This window comes from Mesoplodon densirostris, chromosome 11 (assembly GCF_025265405.1).
Source record: "Mesoplodon densirostris isolate mMesDen1 chromosome 11, mMesDen1 primary haplotype, whole genome shotgun sequence".
Taxonomy (NCBI): Eukaryota; Metazoa; Chordata; class Mammalia; order Artiodactyla; family Ziphiidae; genus Mesoplodon; species Mesoplodon densirostris.
Window position 1 is genome coordinate 67,543,040 of NC_082671.1, and position 27,654 is coordinate 67,570,693.

A 27,654-nucleotide genomic window follows, 5' to 3' on the forward strand; every position below is an offset into this window, starting at 1 on the left:
CCCAGCAACAGACTCCACCCCTCCACAAACACCACCTTTGAGCATGTGCCCTTCAGCGTAAGTTCAATGGACTTATTTATTGTGAAAACAGTGTAAGCACTGCTGGCATTTTGAAAAATGGAGAAAAAAACAGCCCACATCCACAGTCTCTCCAACTTCCCACTGCCCCTGAACCGAGATGGAATTAAAACCAGCAACCAGCCCTAACCTGTTCTTTGCAGAGCCTCTTTAAGCACTTCTCCTTCCCTGCACCCCTCGTCTTCCTGACAGCTCAGAGAGGCTGGCAGTGGTGGCCCCATTTATAAATGTGAAACAGGCTCAGAGTGGGAGGCACCTGTCCAAGGTCACCTGGCTGTGGAGGGGCAGCCCTAGGAACTGTCGGTCTGACTCTACCCCCACTATACCGAAGCTGCCCCTGGGGCTGGGACTGCATACCCTCAGAAGGCCACACTCCAGGTAGGGAAAAAGCGGGTCAACACCTCCTATATTCATTCACTCAGCAACATGTGGACACTTGGCCTTCTACCAACAGCCAGGGTCAGGGAAAAGTGTGGGCTTTGGGGGAACAGAACTGAATGAGAATCCTGGCTCTGCTGTGAATCTGAGAGAACCACTTCATATCTCTAGTGTCAGTACCTACCTCTGGAAACTGACTGTACAGTGTAAGGGTACTCACCTCAGAGGGTTCTTAACAAAAGTAAGTGAAACGCGCCAGGGAAGAGCTACACTGCCCAAAGCAAACACAGAGTCACTAACCTCCAAACCTCAGCCACTGTCTGACCCAGAGGAGCCAAGAGTCTTCCTTTCTGATCAGGATTCTGCCAGGCTGGGGTCTCAGGCCCCCTGCTTTCAGGCCTGGCTTCCTTTGGTGCTCTGGAAACATCCTTCTGGACAGACCTCCCAGTCCCAGTTCCCCAGTCCTGCCCCTCCCTCTCCCTGGGGCCTCCCTGAGCACCAGCTGCCAGGGATGAGCCTCCCTCTTAAAGGGACACACTGATGGCCATAAGGACTACCCCACCTGGTCTTCCTGAGTCTGTGCCTCAGGGCAATTCACTCGTCCCCCTCGGAGTTTCAGAGGCCTCATCTGTGAAATGGGTTGTGGTGAAAATCCAGGGTGAGACTGTGAAAGGTACTTGTAAGGAAACCAGTTCACTACAGATCTACGGCACTGGCGTGCTACTGTCACGGAGCTTGTCTTTGTTTGTCTTTGGAAAGGCGGATGGCACCCTAGGAGGAAAAAACCTGCCCTGCCCTGTGGGCCCCACCCTACAGCTTCCAGATCCCAGAACCAGGGGTGGGACCCAGGTAGCTGCATTTACCCAGTTCCCTAGGAATTCTTTTTTTTTTTTTTTACAACTTTATTGGAGTATAATTGCTTTACAATGGCATGTTAGTTTCTGCTTTATAACAAAGTGAATCAGTTATACATATACATATGTTCCCATATCTCTTCCCTCTTGCATCTCCCTCCCTCCCACCCTCCCTATTCCACCCCTCTAGGTGGTCACAAAACCTAGGAATTCTTAAGCAAAGGACCAGGTATTTACTGTGAGATATCAGAGATTAATCTAGGCAGTTGCAGCCCCACCAACAGGCTCTAGATGAGGTGGACCCTGGGAGGGGTCTTGGGCCCTGCCAGCACTCAAGAGTCATAGAAACCAGATCTAGATAGAACAGGAGGTGCAGGAAAAAGAGTTCAGTCTTCCCTCCCATGGAGATGGTTCCATTTGCTATCTGCATCCTACAGAAAACAAAAGCTTCTTGAGGGCAGGGTTCTTGTTTTGTTCCCTACAGTGTTCCTGGGACCCAGAACACAGTGTCTGGCACAACAATCGTTTAATGACTGAACCAAAGTGTCACAGGGCCTGGAAAGAAAGACAGATTTTTCCTTTTGCCTCTCCAGCATGGCTCCTGAGCTGGACAGTTATTCATCCTGTCCTTAAGATTTTTTTCTTGATATTTTGTTCATCATCTAATTTTGATTTTATAAAGAATTACATTAAAATGCTATTTGTTGTAAATCAACTATACTTCAATAATTTTTTAAAATTCTATTTGTTTTGGTTACTGAGCTTTTTGGTGCCCTCTTAAATTTTGTGCCTGCGGAAAGTACCTCACTCAGGTGCTCCGTGCAGTGCATCCCTTTCCTTTTTCTGCACCAAGTGGAGACAGTAACATCTCCTAGAGATGCTGTCAGAGTGAATGAAGGTATGTGATCAAGTGTCCAGTATGGGGGCTGGCACATAGTAAGGGATCAATAAATATCAGTTATTACTATGTCCACTAAAGAAAAACACACAACCTAAAAACTGCAAGTTATGTTTTATTTGGGGAACTTACTGAGGCCTATAGATGGGGAGACAGCCTCTCAGACAGCTCTGAGGACCTGCTCCAAAGAGGTAAGGGAGGTGCCAGGATATATAGGAGTTGTTTGCTGGAAGAAACATCAAAAGATTATTGCTGGGGCTTCCCTGGTGGCGCAATGGTTGAGAGTCCGCCTGCCGATGCAGGGGACGCGGGTTCATGCCCCGGTCCGGGAAGATCCCACATGCCACGGAGCGGCTGGGCCCGTGAGCCATGGCCGCTGAGCCTGCGTGTCCAGAGCCTGTGCTCCGCAACGGGAGAGGCCACAGCAGTGAGAAGCCCGCGTACCGGAAAAAAAAAAAAAAAAAAAAAGATTATTGTTAATCACAAAAACAGACATCTCAGTTATTTTAGTGCTTTTCTATATGTGGGAAGATGAAGGAGTCTGGGCTCATTGAAATCATTCCCTAGATATGCATCTTTATTATCTAGGGCCAGTCTCCAAAGTACATAATGCTTCCTGTTTTCCTCCATCCCTGAATTCCCCTCAGGGCCCACCATGGTGTGAGGCGTGGGGGCATCTGCAGTGGCTGACGACTTGATCTTTCTAGGACTGAAATGGCAGTCAACATTCTTCGTTTATTGGAATGGCAGGCAACAGTCACTGTCCACAGGTGGAGATTACATCCCCATTTGTATAGATAAAGAAACTGAGGCCCAGCAAAGGAAGGTGACCTGTGCAAGTCCCTATGGTTATCAGGGACCTCACTGTGGTTCTCCTGACTTTGCCTCCAGTTATCTCCTCAGGGTACAGAAGCTACCAAGACAGAAAAACAAACAGGCCTATCAAAAGTATTGTGCACATCAGTGCCACTCATAGATGTGTGGAGTGTGTGTATGACCAAAACTGCCAGAGTTGATCACAGGCATCAGGGCAAAGACGGTGGATGTAGCAAAAACACCTGCCTACCCAGACATGCTGGCAAGCTGGAGGGCAACCCACACAAATACAGAGGGGAGTGGAGGTGGGCCTTAGGATCTGGCTTCTGGAGGAAGAAATAGAGAATCTTAGAGAAGACGAAGCTGCGGCTAATGCATTTCCAAGGGGGGAAAGGACTTTGAAATTTGCCATAATACCAGTATCCAGAGACAGTCTGCTCCTTTTCCATTAGAAAAATGGGATTATGCTTTTTCCATGTTAAATATTCTACAACACAGATTTTCAAGGCTTCACAGCAATTCATCTTACTGATGGATCGATCATAATTAATTTAACCAATCCCCAATTCTTTTCCTTTTCTTATTTTCTAAAAGTTGAGGACTTCCCTGGTGGTGCAGTGGTTAAGAATCCGCCTGCCAATGTAGGGAACACGGGTTCGAGCCCTGGTCCGGGAAGATCCCACATGCCGTGGAGCAACTAAGCCCGTGCACCACAACTACTGAGCCTGCGTTCTAGAGCCCGTGGGGCACAACTACTGAGCCCATGAGCCACAACTACTGAAGCCCATGCACCTAGAGCCCATGCTCCACAACAAGAGAAGCCACCACAATGAGAAGCCCGCACACTGCAATGAAGAGTAGCCCCTGCTTGCCACAACTAGAGAAAGCCCGCGCACAGCAACGAAGACCCAATGCAGACAAATTAATTAATTAATTTTTTTAAAAGTTGAATTGCTGGCTCAAAGGGTCTGCACATTTTTAAGGCTGTTGACATGAAATAGCCGTTTAATTAGTAACAGTATCAAGCACATCTATACAAATTCTTCTTTGGAGAGGGCCTGCTATGTGGGCTTTTTTATATTATTTCTTTTCATGCGTAAAGCAACCCTACAAAGTAGGTGGTGTTCTTCCCATTTTACAGATGGGGACACAAAGCCTCAGAGAGATGAAGTGACTTGTCCAAAGTCACATGGTTGGGGAAGCTGGGAAGACACCTAGAACTGACTCCAAAGTCAACGTGATGGTTAAGTAGTTGTGAATAGAGAGGTGTCCAGAAAGGCTTCTTTTTTATTTATTTATTTATTTATTTATTTATTTTTGGCTGCGTTGGGTCTTCCTTGCTGTGCGCGGGCTTTCTCTAGTTGGGGAGAGCGGGGCTACTCTTCCTTGCAGTGCGTGGGCTTCTCATTGCGGTGGCTTCTCTTCTTGCAGAGCACGGGCTCTAGGCGCATGGGCTTCAGTAGTTGTGGCGCAAGGGCTCAGTATTTGTGGTGCAAGGGCTTAGTTGCTCCGCGGCTTGTGGGATCTTCCTGGACTAGGTCTCTAACCCATATCCTCTGCATTGGCAGGTGGATTCTTTTTTTTTTTTTTTTTTTTTTTTTTTGGCAAGAGTATTCTTAATCACTGCACCACCAGGGAAGTCCCAGAATGGTTTCTTAAAGGAAGTAAACCGTTAGCTGCGCTTCATGTGGTGGACAGAATGACAGCGGGAGGAGTAAGAGTCGGGGCAGGCCATTTGGCAAAGTCCAGAGCCTTGAGATAAGGCCATCAGGAGATTTCTTAAAGCTCAAGATTTCTAGGTCAAAGGCATTAGCAGGGAGGCGGTAAGTCCTAGAGCGATTGATGGCCGCTGAGACAGTTGACGGTGAGTTCCGCCCTCCCCCCGGGGACTAGGCACTGAGAGCTCGAGACCCCGCCCCAGTCCAACCACTTCTCGGTCAGCAGCAATCGGACTCATCTAGCCAAGGGCCAATTCTGACCCCGCCCCTCCCTTCCGGGTTCTATCCCTTCCGGTCCCAGGCCCACGCCCCGCCTCCCTCTGGTTTGGAACAATCCGACGGAACCTGCTGGGCTCTGCTCCTCCCTATGCCGCGCCCCTTCTCCGTCTGGTGCATTCAGAATTATCCTCTCGTGTCAGCTCAGGCCCCGCCCCTGCCCCGTCCGTGCCACCCCCTGCCTCCGAGATCAAGCCCTGACCACGCCCCTTCTTCGTTTGGCGAGGTCGGGCTGGCCTGCTGGCCCCGCCCCTCCCAGGCCCCGCCCCGTCTAGACTCTTCCCAAAACTGCCGCCGCCTCCTTCGACTCAGCTGGGCGCCGGGAGCTGCACCCATGGCGGTCACCGCTGAGGGCGCCCGCAGGAAGGAGCGCGTCCTCTGCCTGTTTGACGTGGACGGCACCCTCACGCCCGCTCGCCAGGTAGGGCCCCGAAGTTCAGAAGCTCCCGTCGGGAGTGTCACGCGCACACCCGGAGGCCGAATGTGTGGCCTGCAGCGGCGTGACCCCAGACCCCCCGGGACCGTGTGTGGGATGCGGCAACACCCGGCCCCTGACACCCCCGGGCCTTCTGCTGGGAGTGATGGGAACCCGGTTCCCCACGTCAGAGCCCGCGAGCGACCGCGCCCACGTTCTGCTCGGGAGCGAGAGGAGTGGGTCGGATTCTGGAGGGAGGAAGCTGCGAGCAGGGGCCTAGTCTCCTCCCCACCTTACCAGGCCTGGCTCCGGGGCGCCCCCGCCTCCCCAGCCGTGGCTCCCACCCCATTTCAGCCCTAGGACGCACCGGTAGCGCGAAGCTGGAGTCTGAACCTAGGGTTCCATACAAGGCTCAGCGCACCCAAGCGTTAGGTCCCCATCGGTGGGGGACAAGGGGGTCTCGGAGCCATCCCACCTGACCTTTGCAAGATTGGGCCTGCGTTTAGTTTCTCAAACCCGTCCCCTACTTTCCCTCCCTTCCGTCCCCATCCCCCTCCTCTCCGAGGGAAGGATGGCGGGCTTCTGTACCATCCAGGCTGTTTTGGGGCTCCTTCCACCAGGAGATGGGGGCGATGGCTAGTCTGGTTCCATGGGGATGTTGTGGTACAGGGTGAGTGGGAGTGCAGTTTTCCTTCTAAAAACATTTCAGTGGGTTGTTGATGCTCCAACCTCTGCTCCACACACTGTTTTTCTCCCTTTGGATCTCACTCAGGATGAACCCCCAGACCCACCCTCACCAGCTGGGTGCATGGATAAGCAGGCCTCTTTCTTGCCCTCCAGTCTGGGTCCACCAGAACCTACTGAAGGATCTCTAAAGCAGGGAGCCAGCAGGTCTAGGTTGCAGGGCAGAGGCTGATAGGAACCCAGGTCTTGGCCTCCCCTCCCCTATGTGAGGGCCCTGGGGGCACAGGCAGCAATCAGGCCACCTGGCCTTCCAGCAGCTCTCAGGGTCCTCAGGGCTGGGAGGAAGACGACAGTGGAGGGAGGATAGCAGAGTCTAGGAACAGCCCCTACACCTCCCTCTGACCCTTAGCTCCCCTAACCTAATAGCCTAAACAAGAACAGAATGTCAATGCTGTCCACCCACCTGGATCTGTCCCTAACACTTTTTAAAAGTTAATTTTTAATTGTACACGTATTTACGAAGACATTCTCTTGTAAAGAATGGAAACATAACAGAGGAGGGTAAAGTCCCCTCTGACTAGTCAGGATCCCAGGCCCAGCCCCATCCCCAAAGCTCTAAGGTTTTTTGTGTGCGTTTGTTTTTAGTAAGTGGCATCATACTGTGTGTGCCTTTCTGCAACTTGCTTTTGACAATTAACAGCATGTCTTGGGGCTCTCTCATGTTGGAAGCACAGCCCTGCTTTATTCTGTGTAACCACAGTATAGAATTTCAGAGCAGGTGTGTGCCATGCTCCAATTGACTAGCTAATTTGCAGTTTTTCACTGTTATAAACCATCCCAATGAACATCCATATACACCTGGGCAATTCTGTGTGACAGGGTATTTGCATTTAAAGTTTTAATAGATTTTGCCAAATTACCCTCCAAAGTGACTGTACCAGTTTACACTCTCACCAGCAACATATGAGAGTGCCTGTTTCCCCTATGTCCACCCTAGATATTGTCAGCTTTGAATATCTGAATGTTTGAAAACATGGATTATAACTCATTAGTTTACATTTCCTTAGTGGGGAATCTTTTCAAGTGATTAGTCACTAGCTAATTGTTAATTCATTTCCAAGCACTATCTCATTTAATCCTTAACAGTGACGTGGCTGCTACTCCACATGGTGGTTTTTATGATCCCCATTTCATAGATGGGACAACTAAGGCAAAGAAAGGCAAAGCCATTTGCTCAGGTCATCCTGGTATTGAGGGACTTGAGCCAGAGTTTGAACCCAAGTGCATCTAATGTGGAGACGTGGGTTCTGAACCTTGACCTGCCTCAGATCTAGGTGGAACATGGGCTCCCGGGATTCTGAGCACTGAGTAATGTCTAAGTGGAGGTCCCAGACGTGCTGACAGAATGCTGTGCTTCCCTGCCCCGCTGCAGAAAATCGACCCTGAGGTGGCTGCCTTCCTGCAGAAGCTGCGAAGAAGGGTGCAGATCGGTGTGGTGGGCGGCTCTGACTACTCTAAGATTGCTGAGCAGCTGGGAGAGGGGGATGAAGGTAAGAGGAGCAACCGGAGCCCGTTCCACATTCGGGGTGGGGGTGGAGGGAGTGAGGAGTTCGTGAGATCCCCGGAGCAATGTGCCTTCAAAGACCCAGTCCTGCTTCTGTGGGGCAAAGGAAGCAGAGTGAACAGCCAGGTGTTTCCTTCAGTGATTCAGCAAACATTTGGTGAGCACCTACTGTGTGCCCGGCACTGTGCTGGCACTGTGCTGGCACTGTGTTTCTCAGCAGAGAAACAGCAGGGAGCAAAGCAGACAGAATCCTGACCTTACATAGTTTATGTTCTCAGTTCTCCCTGCTGAGTCTTGATTTCCTCATCTTTAAAATGGGCCTAATCAGTAATGGCTACCATTTGTTCAAAATGACCTTGTATTAACTTCTTTTCATTTAATCCTCACAACCGTGCTTTAGGGTGGGTATGATTACTCCATTTAACAGAGGAGGATTCTGAAGTCACCCAGGAAGTTGTGTGGACCCAGAGCCCCTTTTCTCAGCTGAGTTCCCGGTTTCAGCTCAGTTGAGGCAAATGCCTCCAGTTCCTCAAACCAGAGACTTCCTTGACTTTTCCCTTTTCCCCTCCTCCTCGTTTATTCCATCAGCAAGTCCAAAATGTCTCCCTGTGTCCACGTCTCCATCTCCATCGCCCCACCATAGTCCAGGTGGTCACCTCCCACCTGACCCTGCAGCAGCCTCCTGGCTGTGCTCCAGCCACTTCTTGTGGCAGTCAGAGCCGAAAACTCCCCTTGCAGCCGGCCTTGATAGCACAGTGATGGAAGTTGTAAAACGAAAGGCAAGTCCCCATACAGAGGGGCTGTGAGAGCACAGAGCGGAAATGATGTCCTCTGCCAGGAAGTCCTGGAGGGCTTCCAGAGGAGGGAGCTGGATCTTGGAGAAGTGAAGGGGGAGGGCATCCCAGGCAGAAGGAGCTGCATGAGCGAAGGCCCAGAGCGAAGCACACTGGCTTGTGTGCTTGTTCGGAAAAAACCAAGTTGCAGAAGGCAAGGAAGCTGGAAAAGCAGGTTGTGGATATAACAAGTGAGCTTTGAATGCCAGACCAAGGGGTGTGGGTTTCATCTCTCTGCTGGGCTCTGGGTACCTGGTCTCACGCTCTTTCTTCCCCACCTGGCCTCTACATGGCCCTGAAGTCATTGAGAAGTTTGATTATGTGTTTGCTGAGAATGGGACGGTGCAGTATAAGCATGGACGACTGCTCTCCAAGCAGGTCAGTGCCCCGCTTCCCTGGGGCCTTAGGACCCCTTTCCACAGTGGAACATCCCCTTGGTGGCTTCTGTCCTGGGCGGGGGCGGGGAGCAGCGCTGTGCCCACCACACTCAGAGCCCTGTGTCCCTTGCCCAGACAATCCAGAACCACCTGGGGGAGGAACTCCTGCAGGACTTGATCAACTTCTGCCTCCGCTACATGGCCCTGCTCAGACTGCCCAAGAAGCGGTGAGGTCCCACCCAGCCTGTGTCCTGCCCCTCCTGGGCCTGAGTGAGGAAAGGGGCGGGTCTCTCAGATGGGCCCTGACTTGCCTGTGGGTGGATTCTTGTCCCCACTGATGTCCAGGTGGGGCTGGATTTGAATTCAGCGCCCTTCTCCTTCTCTCTGGCTCTCCGCCCTCCCACCCGCCCCCTCCCCACTAGTGGAACCTTCATCGAGTTCCGGAACGGCATGCTGAACATCTCGCCCATTGGCCGGAGCTGCACCCTGGAGGAGCGAATCGAGTTCTCCGAACTGGACAAGGTGCCACCAACTGTGCAACCTTAGGCTATAGGACCTCAGTCACTCAGCCTCTCTGAGCCTTTATTTTCTCATCATTGAAAAGGATTGGGGGGTGGATGGGCGTTCTGATTCAACCAGTACCCTTTTAGATACCTACCATGCGCCATGGTTGTAGGCACTTCTGCGTCTTTCCAGTACTGCTGGCTTCCCTCCCTTGGTGACCAGCACCACCAGCCACCTACTTACCTTAGCAACACCTAGGGCATCATTTCCACCTGCCCACCCCCATCAAGTCCAGAAGTAATGTCTAGGATTTCAGCCTCCAGAGTTGGTCTCAGATCACCTATGTGTGTGCCTCCACCCCCTGCCATAAAGCCCTGCCAGTCATTCTCCAGCAATGCCATTGAGAAGCTTCTGAAGCACATCTCTCTGCCCCCATCCAGTCCCTGCTTACAGTCCTTCCATGGGTCAGTTTGCCAATGGGACAATGTCCCAGCTGCCTCCCGTGGTGTCCTGAGCCCCGAGGGGTCTACCTGGCTCAGGGCTCCCTCTTCAGCCTTCTCCCTGTGCCTCTGTTCTTGGAACACACCAAGGACCCTGTCGCCTTTGGATGTGCTACCCCCGCTAATCCTTGACCTGCATTTTGCTCATTATCCCCACCATGTACCCCCTCCCTTTCAGGGATGGAGCCAGTCCACCAAGCCTTTTGACGCCTGCCCATCTCTGTCCTTCCCACTGACCTGTCCTTCTGCTCTCCCCCTGCTCTCTCTGCTCCGGCCATGTCCTCCTTGCTGAGTCTAGAGATAGCAGACAGTTTTCCTACTTCAGGGCTGTGCCTTCTCACCTCCTTCACATCCGCTCAAGTGTCACCTTCTCAGTGTCACCTTCCCCGAGCATTACACGAAACATTGCACCCCCTTGTACCTGCTGATCTTCTCTTCCGTTTTATTTCTTCCCAAACAGCCATCACCACCCTCTAATCTACTGTATCACCTATTTTTAAATCTTGGTTATTGTCTGTCTCCCCAGCTGAAGCTGTAAGCTCCTTAAGGGCTGGGGTTTCTGTGGCTGTTCACTGCTGGATCCACCAGGCCCAGCACATGCCTGACAGAAGTGCTTGAGAAATACTTTCTGAATGAATGAAATAGATGATATTATACCCATGTTATGAATGAGGAAACTGAGGCTCAGAGAGAGGAAGTGGCTTGCCCAAGGTCACATAGAGAATTAGTTGCAGCCCAAAGATTTGAACTTGGGCCTCCGCCTGCTGCCCTCTGATGTTTCCCTGAGGCTGGGTGGGACTTGCAATGATGTCCTAGCTCATCCCCATTCCCACCCTGTGCCCCAAGGCTTCGGGTAGGCAATGCCCGCAGGCATGGAGACTTTTCTTATAGAGTGGTTAAGACTGACCACTGGCCGAGAACCTCCTCCCACGCACATATTGAGAGGCGGCCCTTTCTCAGGCCACCTGGGGTTCTAATCCCAGTTCCACCTCCTACTTGCCCAGTTACCTGGAAAAGTGGCTTCACTACTATGTGCCTCTGTTTTCTCATCCGTAAAGTGGGGATAATCACAGTTCCCATCTCATGAGCTGTGATGAGACAGGACACACTGACTCTTCCCACAGCCCCCAGGGTCTTCTCTTGTCTTTTGGGTCTTGTTTTGCGCTCTTCTGATATTGGAGAGGGAGGTGAACCTTCTGATCTCCTGTGTACCCTTCACGAGTGCAGATCTAGTATAAATGGTTTACTCCCCTTCAGCCCTGCGGACTGGGCAGAGCTGACAGGGCTGAGTCCTGCCCTGAGGTGGACACTGTGACTTGGGACTCAGACTGTCCCATCCCTTCAGCCTTCCTCCTCGAGCCTCTGCTCCAAGGCCTCCTTCAGGATACCCTGCCCGTACCCCACTCCAGGATATGGCATTGAGTTCAGTTACAGGCCTTTGGGATTCAGGCCCTGGCTCTGCCACTGAGGCTGGGTGACCTTGAACAAGGCATAGCCCCTCTCTGAGCCTCAGTTTCCTCATCTGTAAAGTGGGCGGGTGGGGCATGATATCCACCTGGAAGACTCAGTGAGCTCACATGCATTGTGTACCCAGCCCAGGGCCTGGCCCACAGCAGCCCTCTGAACCTCAGTCTGCTCTCTCCCCTTCTGCAGAAGGAGAAGATCCGGGAGAAGTTTGTGGAAGCCCTGAAAACAGAGTTTGCCGGCAAAGGACTGAGGTTCTCCCGAGGTACGTCAACCCCTTGGAGAGCCTGAAAGGTCTGGTACGTGAGCCTACCCCAGGGCCTCACTCCCAAGGCCAGGCTGCACCCCCCAGCATCTTTAGAAACCCCTCCCAGCTCTCTGGGCACAGCAAGGGCAAGCTGAGCCAAAACAGGCAGGAACTCCAGCCCCCGAGGCTTCCCCACCTAAACCCAGGCAACCTACACCTCCCACCCAGTTGCTCAGGTCAAAAACCAAAGGTCTCCCACCACCACCTCCCGCTACAGTCCGTCCCCTACAGTGGCCAGAGGGATCCTTACGGAAAAACAGACCCTGTCATACCCCTGCTTAGAGCCCTTCAGAGGCTCCTTCTCACTCCTCATGAAACCCAGGCCCCCTCCCTGCACCCCAGGGCCCACACGCCTGTGCCGCTGCCCTTTCCCAGCTTTCTGTGTCACTGGGACACTCCACGCCCTTTCCTGCCTTGGGGATTGTATCATTCCCTGGCAGCTGCCACTCTGGCTCAGGTCTTGGACAGCTTCTTGGACAGCTCTCCCCTGATCACACCGTCTGGGGAGCTTCCCTCCCCCGCGCCCTGCCCCCTTCATTGACTTACATGATCTGAAAGGTGGTCTGGCCACTTACCACCCGTTTCTCCCACCTGGATCATAACTCCTGTGAGGATCCTGAGTCTGTCCATGCCCTGTGCCTGGTGCTCAGTAGGCACTCTAGGGTTGTTGAATGAATGAATGAATGAACGAAGGGCCTTGCCCAAGGTCCCCTCTGCTAGCTGCCCCTCTGCTAGCCTCATCTGCCACCCTCACTCCCACCCCTACAGGAGGCATGATCAGTTTTGACGTCTTCCCTGAGGGCTGGGACAAGCGCTACTGCCTGGACAGCCTGGACCAGGACTGCTTCGACACCATCCACTTCTTTGGGAATGAGACCAGCCCCGTAAGTGTGGCTCAGGCTCAGCCCAGGTCCCCCCACCCCAAGTCACCTCCAGATCGAGGCCAGAACACGGGGTGACAGAACAGACCTCCTGGGAAACTCCCAGAGAACAGCCAGTGCTCACCAGCCCCATTACACAGATCGAAAGGCTGGGGCCCAGAGCTGGCTGGACACTTGCCCCATGTCACACAGTAAGATCTGATGGAGGAGGTGGGCCTTCTGACGGTTCTGAGGCAGCAGGAGGAGGGGCAGCTGTGTAGGAGCCGGTGTGGGGAGGGGACCCCGTGCCAGAGTGGGTGTTGGGCTCCAAACCTGGGAACCTCCTCCAGGCACCACGTGCGTACATATGCCTTCACTGCCCTTCCTCTGTGTGCAGGGTGGGAACGACTTTGAGATCTACACAGACCCCCGGACTGTTGGCCACAGTGTGGTGTCCCCGCAGGACACGGTGCAGCGATGCCGTGAGATCTTTTTCCCAGAGACAGCCCATGAGGCGTGACCAGGGCCCACACCTGCCCCTTGGGACTTCCAGAGAGCTCTGCCCAGGCCTAAGACAGCCCCTGGCCCTGGTGTTGGGGGGCGCCAGGGCCCCTCCTCTGGCCCAGGACACCTGCCTCATGTTACCTGCCAAAGGCCCACCTCAGTGGGCCCAGGGCCTATGTGGACAGCCACCCCCAGCTGGTCAGCTCTTGGTGGGCCTGACTCCCGTCCTCCAGCCCGATGGCCCTGGCTGCAGCTGCTGCTCATACTTCTGGACAGAACAGGTTTCTGTCTATGCGGGAAGCGTGTGCGAGTGTTGGTACGAGATAGAGCCCGCGCTGCTTCCCTGCCCTAGATGGGGCACGGAGCAGTGGGGAAGGTGCATACTTGTGAGAACTTTGTCTCACAGATACTAAACTTCGTGGAACGAGGTGTGGAGTCTGAATGGCTATTTGGCCCCAGTCACAGACGCTGTTACAGCCCTGCCTTTGCAGATGCGAAAACAGGCACAGATGGCAGGGACTTGCCCCAGGTCACACAGGGAATCTGATGCAGTCGAGGAGGGTGGGCCATTGAAGCCCCAAACAAGGGCTGTTTGGGGTGTCCTCCCCCAGCCCCTTCCCCTGGGACCCAGACAGACAGGCAGCTGTGGGCCAAGCTGAGTCACAGTTGAGGGTTTATTGCCAGTGTGAGGAAGGGTGGGGGAGTCCAGGTGGCTGGGGGTCTAAGGAGGTCGGACTGGACCCTGGGGGGCGGCCCCAGGGCTGACGTTACCACAGCCTGCTTCCTGGTTGGTGCCTAAAGCGGGGGCCTACTCCTAGTGTGTGTGTGGGGAGGGTGTCTTGGGGGTTCCCAAGAGTTAACCTTCCGCCTAGGAAGCCAGGGAGCCTTGTTCCTCAGGGGAAAGTCCTCAGGCCTTGCTAGAGTAGCCCCAGCTCAACGTGGGGGTCAGGCTGGGCCATTCTGAGTTTTAGGGGGCTGGCCAGCGCATCTTAGCAGCTCTGGTCTTCCAGCCTCTGTGCTGGGGACAGGGGTGAGATACACATACCTCAGCTGGTGTCTCCCCTGGGGGCCTTGGGGCACCTACAGGACCGGGGATCCTCCTAGACAGTCACTGACCCCCGCATCCTTGGCATCTGTTTTACTCAGACTGGGTTTCATAAGGATCACTCCCTGGCAGGTGCTCCCTTGAACCCCATTTCTTCCCCCATCAGGTGATGTGTTCTCTGGAGGGGAGTGTGATCGGAAGGTGGGGGGGGATGGAGGTAGAGCCCCTCCTTCCTGACCTCCCAGGCCAGGCCAACCCCCCGCCCAGGAGTGAATGCACACAAACACACCCTGGCCCAAAAGGAAGAGGGATACCACACATCTTAAGGGATGGACAAGACAGGGACCACACCTCAGCCACTGGCCTGTTGGTGGCCAGTGGGAGCCACTATCCCATGGCTTTGGGAAGAGGGTCAAGCAAGGGGGGTGGCAGGGCTGGTGGTCTCCCAGGATGAGAGCTCTTCTTGTGGCTGGCGCGCCTGAGGGCATGTGTGTTCGTCCATCGCTGGGTCCTCAGCGGCCATGATGGCTGGGCACGGGCAGAGCATCAGTGGGGTTTGAGAGTCAGGGCAAAGGGGGGGCTCCGTCCAACCTGGGGGAGCCGTGCTCCCACCCCTCTGTAGACCTTTGCCTCCCCAGGGGGGAGTGGAGGCAGCAAGGCTCAGCGAGGCCCAGGGAAGTGGACACAGCCTCAGTTTGGGGTTCCCAAAGCCACTGCCAGGCTGAGGAGGAGGGGCTGGCCAGCAAAACAGGAGCCCCCCAAACTGCCTTCTGCCCCCAGGCCCCTCTTTCCTGTCTCAAGTGTGCCGAGAGAGAGCAGGAAGGAGGGAAGACTGGGCCTTGGCCATGGGGGGCGTGAGGGGGTGGCCCTTCTGCTCCCAGGTTTCACCCTCTTCCCCGGCAAGAGACCGGGAGGCTCCCCCAAAGCACTCAGTGGCCTGGCTTCTGAGAGGAGGGATCGAGGTCACCGTGGGAGACCCCAGCCCAGGGGGAAGGGGGTGTGTGTGTGAGTAGCACAAGCAGAGTCTGGCCCCCGGGGCCAGGCCTGGAGCAGAAGCAAGGGGAGCAAGCTTGTACGGGGGCGGGGCAGGGCCCACTGCTGCCCCGACTCCCAGCCCAGGCCTGACGCAGGCCCTCAGAGGCTCAGTGGACACGCAGATGGGTGTTAGGAGGGCAAGAGGGTCCTGTGCGTGTGTGGCAGGAGGGGAGGAAGGAGAGAGAGTGGAAAGCAGGGAAGGCAGGTCTGGCGGCCTCCCCCTCGGTCCAACTCACACAACAGTCACGGGGTGGATGGAGGCACACACTCACGTCCACAAGCACAGACAGACGGGCACACCGAGGCCGCCCGGGGGACTGGCTCAGCCAGTGCCGTGGGGCGTGGAGCTGGCTGCTGCCCATCTACCCTGTGTGGCTCCCCCCACGCCTGGCGGCTGGCACAGGGGCCAGCAGCCTAGGAGCCCACGACCTGGCCGGACCACGTCTCGTGGGGGGTGTGTGGAGCCAGCTGGGTGAGCACCACCTCCACGGCTTGGAACTTCTGGTTCTTGGGCGGGATAGGGCACATCTTGTAGGTCACCTCGTCGCCTTCCACTGGCACGTACTCCCCCTCGATGCTGGTGGGGGGGAGGGGGTGTCAGCCCAGGAGCAGGCCCCCTCCCTGGATGCCCCCTGTGGTCTGGCCTGAGGGCAGCCTAGCCCTGGGCCTAGTTAGGCCAGGGAGCCTGAGCCAGCCTCCCTTCTCAGAGCCTCAGTTCTCTAATCTGTAAAATGGGAATCATAAACAGCCCCTCGCTATGCTACAAAGTGAGATGCAAAAGGGCTCAGGGAGGTTCCCAAGGCTTAGGGCTCAGTGACTCCACAGGTCACGCCTGGCATTAGGGCTGGGGGCCAGGCCTAGACCACCTCCCACCTCCTAGCTTCCTTCCAGGCTGAAGGACCCAGCCCTCTCGGCCCCGGTGATGCGGGAACAGGATCCCAGGACTCAGGCAGTGGTTCCCAGGGCTTCTGGGGTCTGAGTGCCCCCTCTCCATCTGGCCCCAGCCCTCCTCCACCCATGCCCCTGGAGGCCCTATGAGAGGAGAAAGGTGCCAGGAACACAGACTTCAGCCAGTGAGGGGAGAGGCCTAGGGAGCATTCTGGAGGCACTGCTAGGATACTGCAGCAGGGGCCCAGCCAACAGCGGGGAAGGGGGAGGGACTCACTCAGACACATGCACGAAGATGTCCTCTGACCCGTTCTCCGGGGTGATGAAGCCGTGGCCCTGTGAGCGTGAGAACTGCTTACAGACACCCTTGAACACGGGGCCAGCCGAGGCACGGGCTGTCCTGAAGATAGGGTAGGGGTATTGGAACTGTGGGCTGGGGACCCCCTCCCTGGACCCCCACAGCTCTCCAGGGGCCCATCTGTGGGGCCTGCCTCAGTGCTGTGGAGAACCCTCCCCAGGCCAGAAACCACCCATAGAGACTAGTTCAGTCCTCTCATCATCCCATTGGACAATAAGGAGACTGAGGCCCAGAGAGGGAAACTGGCTCTCCCAGGGTGCACAGCAAGTGGGTCTCTTGACTCCCAGCCAGTGCCCCTCTCTCTGTACAAGACCCTCCCCTCCTGAGCTTACATGGATTCCTGTTGTAAGATTTCGAAGTGAAGAATGTACAGCCTAGGCTTGAATAACTCCCAGAACGAGGAGCTCACTATCTCCTGAAGCAGCAGTATCCATCCTGTTCACTTATTTGTCATTCATCCATTCATTCATCATTAAGCATCTGCTCTGTGCCTGGTCTTGGGTTGGACATGGGACAATCAGCGCTTGCCATCAAAAACCCCTCCTTTGGGGCTTCCCTGGTGGCGCAGTGGTTAAGAGTCCGCCTGCCGATGCAGGGGATGCGGGTTCATGCCCCTGTCCTGGAGGATCCCACATGCCGTGGAGCGGCTGGGCCCGTGAGCCATGGCCACTGAGCCTGCGCGTCCGGAGCCTGTGCTCCGCAGCGGGAGAGGCCACAACAGTGAGAGGCCCACGTACCGCAAAAAAAAAACAAACCCCTCCTTTGACCAAACCAAGTCAGCCTCCCTGTGGCTCCCACAAAACCCTTCCCCAATTTGACTCCACCCCGTGACCTACCCCAAAAACCCAGGGCTGGTCTCTGTCCAGCCTGCCTGCCTCTCTCCAAAGGTCCACCCCATGCCTCTGCTTTTGCCCAGGCTGTTTCATCCACCGGGAGCACCCAGCTTCCTTCTTCACCTGATACATCTTCCAAACCCAGCTAGGACATCTTCCCTGATGCCCAACATTTGGTCCTCATGCCCAACCCAGCCAGGTGTAGTGAATGGTGGACAAATTCCCTCTGGATTGTAAGCACCTTGCAGGCTGAGACTTTGCCTTATTCATCGCTGGATCCCCTGGTCGGGAGCTCAATACAACTTTGTGGAATGAATGAATGCTAGCAGTTACTGGAAGGTCCTTACACAGCTCCCCTGTCCTCGGGTGAAGACAAGAGGGGATGGAGGAGGATGGGAGCTGGGCAGCCCCGACTGGAGCCCTGTCCTGGGGAAGGACCACCAGAGCCTGGGTGAGGGGCAGGTACTCACGCTGAATACGTCCTGGTCCGTTTGGTGGGCAGGGGACTGGGCAGGTCCCGAGATGAGACACAGCCTCGCTCCCAGACCCTGCTGCCCTCCCGGTGGAATGGGAAGGTGGGCCAGACAGGGGACTTGGGGGAGTGGAGTGGGGGCACGACCGGGGCTGGCGTGGGCTCCGAAGTCATGGCGGAGCCAGTGGGAGAGCCTGGTGGGCTCCCAGGCACAGGGGCCGGTGAAGGGCTTGGGCGTCCTTGCGGGCAGGGCCCGGCCTGGCCCTGCTCGGCGGCCTCACCAGCCACAGGCTCCGTCTGGAAGGGGGAGAGAGAGGTATAGGTGAGTGTGGTCCAGGGTGGGCAGCTTCTGGACACAAGTCTGGAGGGCTGGGCCTGCCTGCTACTCCTGACAGAGTGAGTTCAGGCCACTCACAGCCCCTACCTGACTCAGTGTCCTCCCCAGAAAGACAAAATGGTCATACAACCTTGCTGTGGGCTGAATTGTGTTCCCCTAAAATTCACATGTTGAAATCCTAACCCCTCCAATGTGATAGTATTTGGAGATGGGGCATTTGGGAGGTAACTAGGTTTAGATGAGGTCAGGAGGGTGGGGCCCCCATGATGGGATTAGTGTCCTTACAAGGACAGACACCCCCCGACCCAGAGCTTGCCTCCTTTCTCCCTGCCTTGTGAGGACACAGCCAGAAGGGGGCGGTCTACAAGTTAGGACAAGAGCTCTCCCCAGACAGAGCCAGACCATGCTGGCACACTGATCTCAGACTTCTAGTCTCCAGAGCTGTAAGAAGTAAATGTCATGTTTAAGCCCCCAGTCTGGGGTATTTTGTTAATGGTGATCCAAGCTGACTGAGACTAACCAAAAGTCCTTCCAGCTTGAAGTTCAATTCTTTAACTTGGGGCCCTAAGAGGTGGGATGGGTAAAGTAGCCAATGATCCGGGACACAGTGTGGCACAAATGCTAGCAGTTTCAAATCCACAGACCTGGTTCTGAATCTCAGCTTTGTCACCTGTAACTTGGTGACCTCAAGCAAGCCACTCAATAGTTCCAACATGGCAGGTGGGAATGTGGGCAAATGTGGACCCAAAAGGTCTGGGTTTGAATCCTGGCTCCTCTACCTACCAGCTGTGCAGCCTCGGTCAACACTCATAACCTTTGACTTGGTTTCCTGCTCTGTAAACTGGGGATAATGTTGGTTCTTACTTCACAGAGAGGTTGCTGTGAGGATTAAATGACTTTCTACATGCTTGGAACAGGACCAAGGCATGGTGAGCTCTTAGGAATGTTGGAGATTTTTCCTTAGCCCCAGGTTCCCCCTCTCTAAAATGAGGTTGAGAATGCTTACCATGCAAGGCTGCTGAGGTTTTTGTTTTTTGGTCACACCACACAGCTTGTGGGATCTTAGTTCCCAGACCAGGGATTGCACCCAGGTCCACAGCAGTGAAAACCCGTGTCCTAATCACTGGACCACCAGGGGAATTACCCTGGTTGCTGAGGATTCAATGATTTAGTGTGTGTGACGGCATCTGGCATCTTGTAGGTACCCAATAAATTACCATTATCAGTGCTAATCAATAGAAATTCCCCTGTCAACAGCTCAGTGCCTGGATGACCTTAAAAAAATTCATCCTATATTTTCCTCTACAGAAGAAGAGAATGTAGTTCCCCCACCCATGCACTCACACACACCCCCTCCCCAGGGGTTGGAAAGTCTTGGGCTCCAAGAGACGCTAGCTGTTGATTGAGCCTGGGGCGGGCAGCCTGCCACAGTGGGGCCAGACAGGACGCCTGGACCAGGAGAGCTCCAGCGCCACTGCGTGTTAGCCGTGGACTTGGGTAGCACTTCCACTGGCCTCAGCTTCCTCATCTGTATAATGGAGCTGATAAGCCCTGCCTCACAGGCTATGGTGAGGCTTGGCTAAGGCGGGGGGATACAAAGAAGTGCCCATTGTCCATGGTCATATAAGAGTGAGGGTGACGAGTTCTCCACCTCCTCACCCCCATTCCTTCACTCCTCCCCCCACTTCACCCAAAGGCCTTGGGGCCAGAGGTGAATCCCTGAACTAAGTCTCTTTCTGGCCTCCATCTCCACCCTGCCCCGCCCCCCAGGGAAGAGTTTAGGACTCCTGAGGACTCCAGAGCCCTGCGTGGACTAGAAGAGCCAAGGAGTCACCCCATTCAACCCCCGTCATTGGAGCAGGTCTCCTGGCCACTGTTCAAGATCACATAGCAAGTGGGACTTTTCTGGGTCAAGGTGATGAGCTGGCTCTGCCATCCCTGGGGGCGGAGATGCAGCCTCCCTCCTCCCCAGCAAGCCCCCAACACATCCCTTCCAGCCAAAAGAACTGCCAGGGGTGGGGTGAGAATTGCCCCTCACAGCCCCTCATGCTGACATGAAGTTTTTCTCTCTGAGTCCACTTGAGATGGCAGGGATGGGCCAGGTTTAGCATTTTTATCCCTATTTTATTTATTTATTTATATATTTATTGGCTGTGCCGCCCCGCGGCTTGTGGGATCTTAGTTCCCCAACCAGGGATCGAACCCGGGCCCTCGGCAGTGAAAGCGTGGAGTCCTAACCACTGGACTGCCAGGGAATTCCCATGTCCCCATTTTAGAGAGAAGAAAACTGAAGCAGTCACAGAAAAACTTGCACATGAATGTCCATGGCAGCATTATTCATAAAAGCCCCAGAGTGGGAACCACCCAAGGGTCCAACAACAGATAAATGGATAAACAAAATGTGGTTAACCATAAAGTAGAGTATTATTCAGTCATAAGAAGAAATGAAGTAGTGATACAGCTGAACCTTGAAACCGTGAACCTTGAAATCATGATGCTAAGTGGAAGAAGCCAGTCACAAACGACCATGTATTACATGATTCCATGCATGTGAAACGTCCAGAATAGGCAGACCCATAGAGACAGGAAGTAGATTAGTGGTTCCAGGTTTTGGGGAGGGGGAAGGAGAATGAGTAGTGACTGCTAATGGGTACAGGGTTTCTTTTGGGGGTGATGAAAATGTCCTAAAATTGACTACAGTGATGTTGCACAACTCTGTAAATATATTAAAAGCCGTTGACTTGTCCATCTTAAGCGGATGAATTATATGGTGTGGGAATGATATCTAATAAAGCTGTTACCAAAAAGGAAGACAGGCAACAAAGCTACCCAAGATGACACAGCCAGGAAAGCAGGAGATGATGGGCCCTGCATCACAGCCCTGGGTGCCTGCTTCCCTAACTGGGTGAGAGTGGCCGGTGGCAGGGAGAGAAGCTCAGCCTCCCTTTCTCCAGGAAGCAGGGTGGCGCGGCCTGCCCACTGCACAGTTTTCCCAGGCCTGGTATTGTGCTTGGCGGTGACAGCCTGTGCTGGGAGGTCATGGCGGGTGGAGGGGAGGGAAGGAGGTGGGAGAGGGGCAGAGGCAGCCCACAGTGGTTACCAGGGAGATGCAGCTGAGCTGGGCCCTGCTCTGACCAGCCAGGCCTTCGGACCCAAGACTGAGTGAGCGTGGCTCCCAGGTCTCATGCAAAGCAGGCAGTGGGGAAGGGGAAAGAGGCACTGATTTTCCAGGGTTAGGATTGAGGGCAGCCCCCCTCCTTCCCTTCCCCCAAATGGGCCAGGCAGCAGAGGGGGAGGAGAAGGGGATGGAATAACAGCAGCAATAGACATTCATCCCCTCTAGCTCCCAGTCCACAACCCCACCTACCCAGAGGGGCTCCCAGGGAGAAGGGGGGGAGTTGACCTTCGGGCAGAAGTTGGGGCTGGAGGGGCAGACGAAGTAGCCCCCACAAGTGCCAAGAGCACTGCTCTGCAATCTCCCCTCTCTCCTTCCTCTTCTGGAAAATGGGGATTACAAGAATCCCTCCTCCAAGAGCTTCAGTGAGGATGACATGGGATGGAATGGGGGAAGCACTGGGTAGGTGCTGGGTGAGGGGTTGCTCCTTCTGGACCGGGTGGCTAAGTTGGGCATGGAGGGGAGAGGGAGTGGGCAGAAGGAGAGACCCGCCAGCCAAAGCCGCCCCTTATGCTCGTCTTCCCTGTTTCCCCAAGGACTCACCCACACACTAGGTCCCTGCGCTGCCCCTCATAGCTTCTCCTTTCATTTAGTTCCTGCAATAGTCCTTTAAGGCTGGTGCTATTATGACCCCATTTTGCAGATGAGGAAACTGAGGCTCAGAGAGGCTGTCACTCACTCAAGGCCACACAGCAATTAATGTCTGAGCCAGGACTTGAACCAGGGGAATCTGACTCTGGAGCCTTGAAGTGGGAAGTCAGGAGTCCTGGGTTCAGCCCCTGCATTGCTACTGACTTGCTGTGTGACCTTGGACAGAGTGTTTCCCTCTCTGGTCCCTGCCAGAGCCCTGGACTTGAAGGAACTGCACAGTGCAGGGCAGCCTGGGAGACCAGGGAGAATGGAACAAGGGGGTGCAGAGCAAGCCTCCAGTTCAGACCCTTTCTCCAGAGTATTACCACAGAAGGGGGCAAGTGAAGACAGGGCTTTTATTGTCTGCATGCTATACACAGTCTTTACAAAAAGTCTTTACAGGACTTCCCTGGTGGTGCAGTGGTTAAGAATCAGCCTGCCAACGCAGGGGACATGGGTTCGAGCCCTGGTCTGGGAAGATCCCACATGCCGCGGAGCAGCTAAGCCTGTGGACTACAACTACTGAGCCTGCGCTCTAGAGCCCGTGAGCCACAACTACTGAGACTGCGTGCTGCAACTACTAAAGCCCATGCGCCTAGAGCCTGTGCTCTGCAACAAGAGAAGCCACCGCAATGAGAAGCCTGCGCACAGCAACGAAGACCCAACAGATCAAAAAATAAATAAATAAATAAATTTTTTAAAGTCTTTACAGAAATTATTTTCCATTTTTAAATTTCCCAGTTGCCCTCAAAGGTTGAAATTACAATTGTTTCCATTTTACAAATGAGGAAGCTGAAGCTCAGAGAGGTTAAGTGACTTGCCCAAAGTCACACAGCAGGTAAGTGACAGAGGCCAGATTTGTCTGAAAGCAAATGGTGCTTTTCTTGCGAGGATAAATTCTGTTCCTGGTTCAGCCAAGACAAGGCTGAACTTCTCCCAAAAGAACTTTCCCTGAGAAAGGGGAAATAAACTCTGAGAGCAGAGAAATAGATGTGTCTGTAGAACATGTGTTTCAACTCAAACAGAGCTAAACCCTAGCTCCTGAGGAATTCGCTGTGCCCATCTGGGGGCATCTCTGGCCTGGAATAATGCCCTTCAGAACTAGCAGTTGGAGGGCAAGAGGACAGTTCAGGACCCAGAGGGCCCAGGGCTGAATCCTGGCTCTACAGTGTCCTAGCTGAGTGACCCTCCCTCTTTGAGCCTCAGTTTCCCCATCTGTCCAATAGGGCAAATCGTACCACCCTGTCCAGGTTATGAGAGGATCTGGGAGCTGTGTCAATGGTCCCCCTGTGAGTGTTCTGGTTCTGACCCTGCCAGCCAAGGTCCTCTTCATTTCCCTGCAAGAAGATCAAACCCCAGCAATTCCACAAACAAAAGGGCCAGGGGAGCTGAAAACAAAACATCAGGGCTGTTCGGAGATAACCCCAGGCAAGGTCGTGATACAGCTTCACGGGGCTGTGAATGGTGACTCAGCCCTGACAGCAGGTGGCCATCAACCTGGTGTTGGGGCTCCTCCAATTATCAGCTCCCCCAAAAAGAACTGGGCAGGAGATGGCCCTCAGAGTCCTCTATTGACCAAGCGAATCCCTCTCCTTCTGGGCCAATCAGGGAAAGCAAGCTGGCTCAACCACCCAGGGCTGTGTGACCTGGGGCAAGCACCTGCCCTTCTCTGGGCCTCAATTTTCTCCTCAGCTACATGAATCATCATTGGTCCAGATGACTCATGAGGGTCACTCCAACTCTCCTCTGAGGTTGCCAGAAACACATACGTCACTGAATATGATTGCCAGGCTCTGGGACAACAAATAGGAGAGGAGACAGCCCTGCCCGTAGAGGGCCCCAGTCCACTGGGGGTAGCAGATAGACAAGTAGAACACAGGGTGGTTAGTCCTGATACGACAAGATCACAGCCACCGGGACTTCCCTGGGCGCGCAGTGGTTAAGAATCTGCCTGCCAATGCAGGGGACACGGATTTGATCCCTGGTCCGGGAAGATCCCACATGCCGCGGAGCAACTGAGCCCGTGCTCCTCAACTACTGAGCCTATGCTCCTGAGCCCACGAGCCACAGCTACTGAGCCCGCGTGCCGCAACTACTGAAGCCCATGCTCCTAGAGCCCGTGCTCCGCAACAAGAGAAGCCACCGCAATGAGAAGCCCGTGCACCGCAACAAAGAGTAGACCCTGCTCGCCGCAACTAGAGAAAGCCCGCGTGCAGCAACGAAGACCCAACGCAGCCAAAAATAAATAAATAATAAATTAATAAATTTATTTTTAAAAAAAGAAAACAAAACAAAATTCAAGTAGTGAGTTTAAGAAAGAAAAAGATCACAGCCACCATCGATTGACTATTAACCGTGTGCCGAGTGGTATGTCAAACCCTTTGCCCTGTTTCCTCATTTACTCCTCACAACACACCTACATGATAATTACTGTTATTAACCCTGTTCCTCAGAGGAGGAAACCGAGGCCCAGAGACGTGAAGAGTCCTGCTGGGGTCACACAGCCGGTGGGGCAGCACTTCCGCACCCTGGAGATGTTTTGGGGGGCGGTGCCGAAAGGCCTCGGGTGGGAGGCGGGGAGGGAGGCAGGGAGGGAGGCGCGGCAGGTCCCTGAAAGCTCCTGCCTCCCCTGGAGAGGGAAGAGCAGGGCCTGGGGTTCTATTTCTGGCTTTGTGCTGACTCAGACCATGACCTTGGGTGAGTCACTTGTCAACGACAGCAAGCTTAAAAGCAACTCCCTCAATAAAAACATCCCAGCCCGAGCCCCCATTGTGGAGGAACAGAGAGGGGGAGGAATGGGTATGGTGGCTTAGAAAGGGGAAGGGCAGGGAACACAGGGTGATGGTGGAAGGGCTTTCTGAACTTTGAGGTCTTGTCTGTGATGGGCCAGAGGAGGGTGAGGAAACAGCCTCAGAACCACCAGAGAGAAGCTGGCACTTCCCCAGCCCGTCCCCCTCTCCCAGCCTCCCAGACACTCCTTAAAATACATCAGTGCCAAAGCTGCTCTAGCAGCTGGAGGTGACCTAATTAAACCTGGTTCTTTCCCTCTCCCACAGCGTGTTTGTGTGTGTGTGTGTGTGTGTGTGTGTGTGTGTGTATGTATTGCGGGGAGGGGTGGGTGGCGCTGCCCCGGCCAATACTTGAGCTTAATTGAGACCCTTTAACTCTCCTCCTTGTCATGTCCCCAAGCTGCCCTGGGGGGCTGCTATGATTAAGCCCTTTGGGCTTCCTTGGCATTAGTGGGGGTAGGGATGCCAGGATGGGCACCACAAGATCCATGCTCACATCCCAGCTCCGCTGGGCTGTGTGACCCTGGGCAAGTTGCTTTCCCATCCTGAGTCCCCCTAGAAAGACGTATGGACTGGTCAAAGTGACATTTAGACTGGCCGAGCTTGCATTCAAATCAACATAACCCCAAAGCCCATGAGCTTTCCAGCGTGCCATGCCACTCATCCTGGTGACCATCGTTTCACTGGCTTTGGGGCAGGGGAAGAGCTCCCCGCTCCCATTGCTTTTTGCCTCCCATCTTAATGCTCTGCATGGACAAAGGTCTGAATTGCCCCAAGCCCTCTTCCCACCAGGCTCTGGGTCCTGGTTTTGCTGGTTGTTACCAGTGGATGTGACCAGCTTAGCTAAGCCCTGAGCTCCCTCTGCTGGCGCCACTCTCAGGGACTTGCCTCTAGACCAGCCTGCAGGTGTCCCCTCCCCACCAGCCAGCTGTGTGGGACCCCCCATTCCCCCCTAGGGAGGCCCCCTCCATGGCCAGTGGACTTCTGTGAACATTGCCCATCCATCTCTCTCCAGGCCTGGGAGAAACCTCTGTGGCCAAGATTGTCCCCTGACCTCTCCCAGTCCCCTGTGAGCTGGTTCCTGCTTACACCTGTCTTTGTTTTTTTTTTTTTGGAGGGGTGTCAGATCCAGAGGAGTGGGGCAGATACGGGGAAATAGATGTTTTTGGAAAAGACTTAAAAGAAATGGTGGGGGGAAGTGGGGTAGGAGGCTGGGAGGAGGAAATATCCAGAATTTGGAGGACCCAGAGGCCTCTGGGATGGAGTCAGTTTTGGGGAACTGGCTCCCCATCCCCCAGGGGGCTGGAGACAGCCCCTTCCCAGGGAGAGGTCTCCACTGGAGCACATCCAGGCGGGCATGATGCCAGGCTCTCAGAGAGGTTGCCCACCCTCCATCCGGGCGCACTTCCTCTTCCCCTCCCCCAGCCCCAGCGGATGCAGCAGTTCACACTCTGTATTTATTATTGTTCTCGCTCCGCGTCTCCCTCCCCTCTGCCTGGGAAGAGTCTGCGGGCTGGCAGATTGGCAGGAACCTGCTGTCCCCCTTCTGGGTGCCAGCATCACCCCTTATCTCCGCCTGGACTCCTTGTGCCAGGGTCAAGCCACTGAGGGACTTGGCACTAACCAAGCCTGCCCAAGTCCCTGAAACCCACGGCAGGGGACCCAGCAGCCCCTGGCTTATCACCCCTGCCTTCCAGGGGCTGCGTCCTGGCAAGGGTGGAGGTTAGAGCCAGACCAGTGGGCAAAGGAGAGGAGTGGCCTTAGGAGAGGCAAGAGCTCCTGGTGGGGTTGGCTCTGAGGCGAAGGGGAAAATACTAACATGGAGCCACCTCTCCATCCAATTAACACCATTATCCCCCATCACATGGGGGAAGAAATAGAGTCAGGATGAGACAGCTGCTCCAGGTCCAGCTGTCTGCCTGCCCCAGACGGTCCCTCCCGACCCCCAGCCCCGGATTCCAAGGGGAAAGACTTATTTTTCTCCCTGCTGCACTCTCTTTTCAGTGTCTGGTAGGAGCACAGTGATTTCTCCAGTCATTTCTCTCCCCCTGGTTCCCAGACAGGAGGCTGTGGCTTGGCAGGTGTCTGCTGCTCTCTGCTTCTTGAGCCAGACGCAAGTCCCAGACACACACACACACACACACACCCTCTCACGGGGAGCCACACAGCCTCAGCTTCCCCTGCGGGCCCAGGAGAGGGAGCGCAGGCGGCGAGATGGCCGGGTGGGCTCATGTGCTCAGCCGCCTGCCCCTCTTCTGTAAACTGAACGGGGCTGAACCAGCCCCAGGGGAGGTGCCCACCTTCCCAGCGCCCCCAAGTCACGCCTCCCTCCTTCGCCCCTGCCAGAGCCAGTTTCCAGTGTGCCCGCACGGTCTGGCCCCTTACCTCTCCCTGGCAGCTGAGGTCCTGGCACTGCCTCCTGCAGCCGGCTTGGCCTCCCTCGCGCGGTTGGAGTTGATGAGCCGGGGATGGTCTGAAAGATGTGCTGTGTGTATGACTCCGTGTGTGTGTGTGTGTGTGTGTGTGTGTGAGAGAGAGAGAGAGAGAGAGAGAGAGAGAGCATGCAGCACCTCAGGCCCCTCACTCACTCACACACGCCTTCCTCCTGACGTCAGGAAGAGCAGGAGGGAGGGGCTGGGATGGGAATTTGTACTCCCTGCTTAAAGGGACACAGGGCCCCTTCTCCTCTGGCCCCGGCACCACCTCCTGAGTCAGACGCAGGCAGTGCAAGAGAGTTAGCTGCGTCTCTCAGGGCCCTAAAGCTTCTTTTTCTGGAAAGTGGCTTTTATTGCCAGGCCAGGGTATAATTTGCCCTGCCAGGTGGGAGCCGTTGCTGAGGAATGCAGAGGAGGAAGAGCTGGGGACAGCCTGCATTCCTGGCAGTGAGGGAGACAGTGGGGTGGTGAGTGTGTGTGTGTGTATGTGTGTGTGTGGTGGGCCGCGGGGTGGGGGGTGAGTCTGGGAGAATGGAGGCCACGGCAGGGTCCCAGGGACTCTCAGACCTCCCTCTCCCCTCTGCACCCTCTCGTGTCTCCTGCCCTCCACTGGTCTGTCCCTCACTT

At 54.9% G+C, this 27,654-nt stretch overlaps 2 protein-coding genes across 3 annotated transcripts; one reads left to right on the forward strand and one right to left on the reverse strand.

Moving 5' to 3' along the window:
• The first annotated feature begins 5,304 nt into the window (after window positions 1–5,304).
• Window positions 5,305–22,461, forward strand: PMM1 (phosphomannomutase 1). 2 transcript variants are annotated; one of them, XM_060112728.1, is made up of 8 exons: window positions 5,305–5,439; window positions 7,550–7,667; window positions 8,816–8,892; window positions 9,027–9,118; window positions 9,314–9,413; window positions 11,549–11,624; window positions 12,435–12,550; window positions 22,206–22,461. In XM_060112728.1, the coding sequence occupies exons 1-8, from the start codon at window positions 5,353–5,355 to the stop codon at window positions 22,305–22,307; spliced, it is 768 nt and encodes a 255-aa protein (XP_059968711.1). In that variant the 5' UTR covers window positions 5,305–5,352; the 3' UTR covers window positions 22,308–22,461. The 2 variants fall into 2 exon arrangements, with proteins under 2 accessions (XP_059968711.1, XP_059968710.1); XM_060112727.1 differs by lacking the exon at window positions 22,206–22,461 and adding an exon at window positions 12,924–13,454.
• On the reverse strand, window positions 14,949–27,125 carry CSDC2 (cold shock domain containing C2). The gene is made up of 4 exons (XM_060112729.1): window positions 26,978–27,125; window positions 17,660–17,958; window positions 16,276–16,398; window positions 14,949–15,687 (listed from the first exon to the last, which is right to left on the reverse strand). The coding sequence occupies exons 2-4, from the start codon at window positions 17,833–17,835 to the stop codon at window positions 15,525–15,527; spliced, it is 462 nt and encodes a 153-aa protein (XP_059968712.1). The 5' UTR covers window positions 17,836–17,958; window positions 26,978–27,125; the 3' UTR covers window positions 14,949–15,524.
• Window positions 27,126–27,654: the final 529 nt, after the last annotated feature.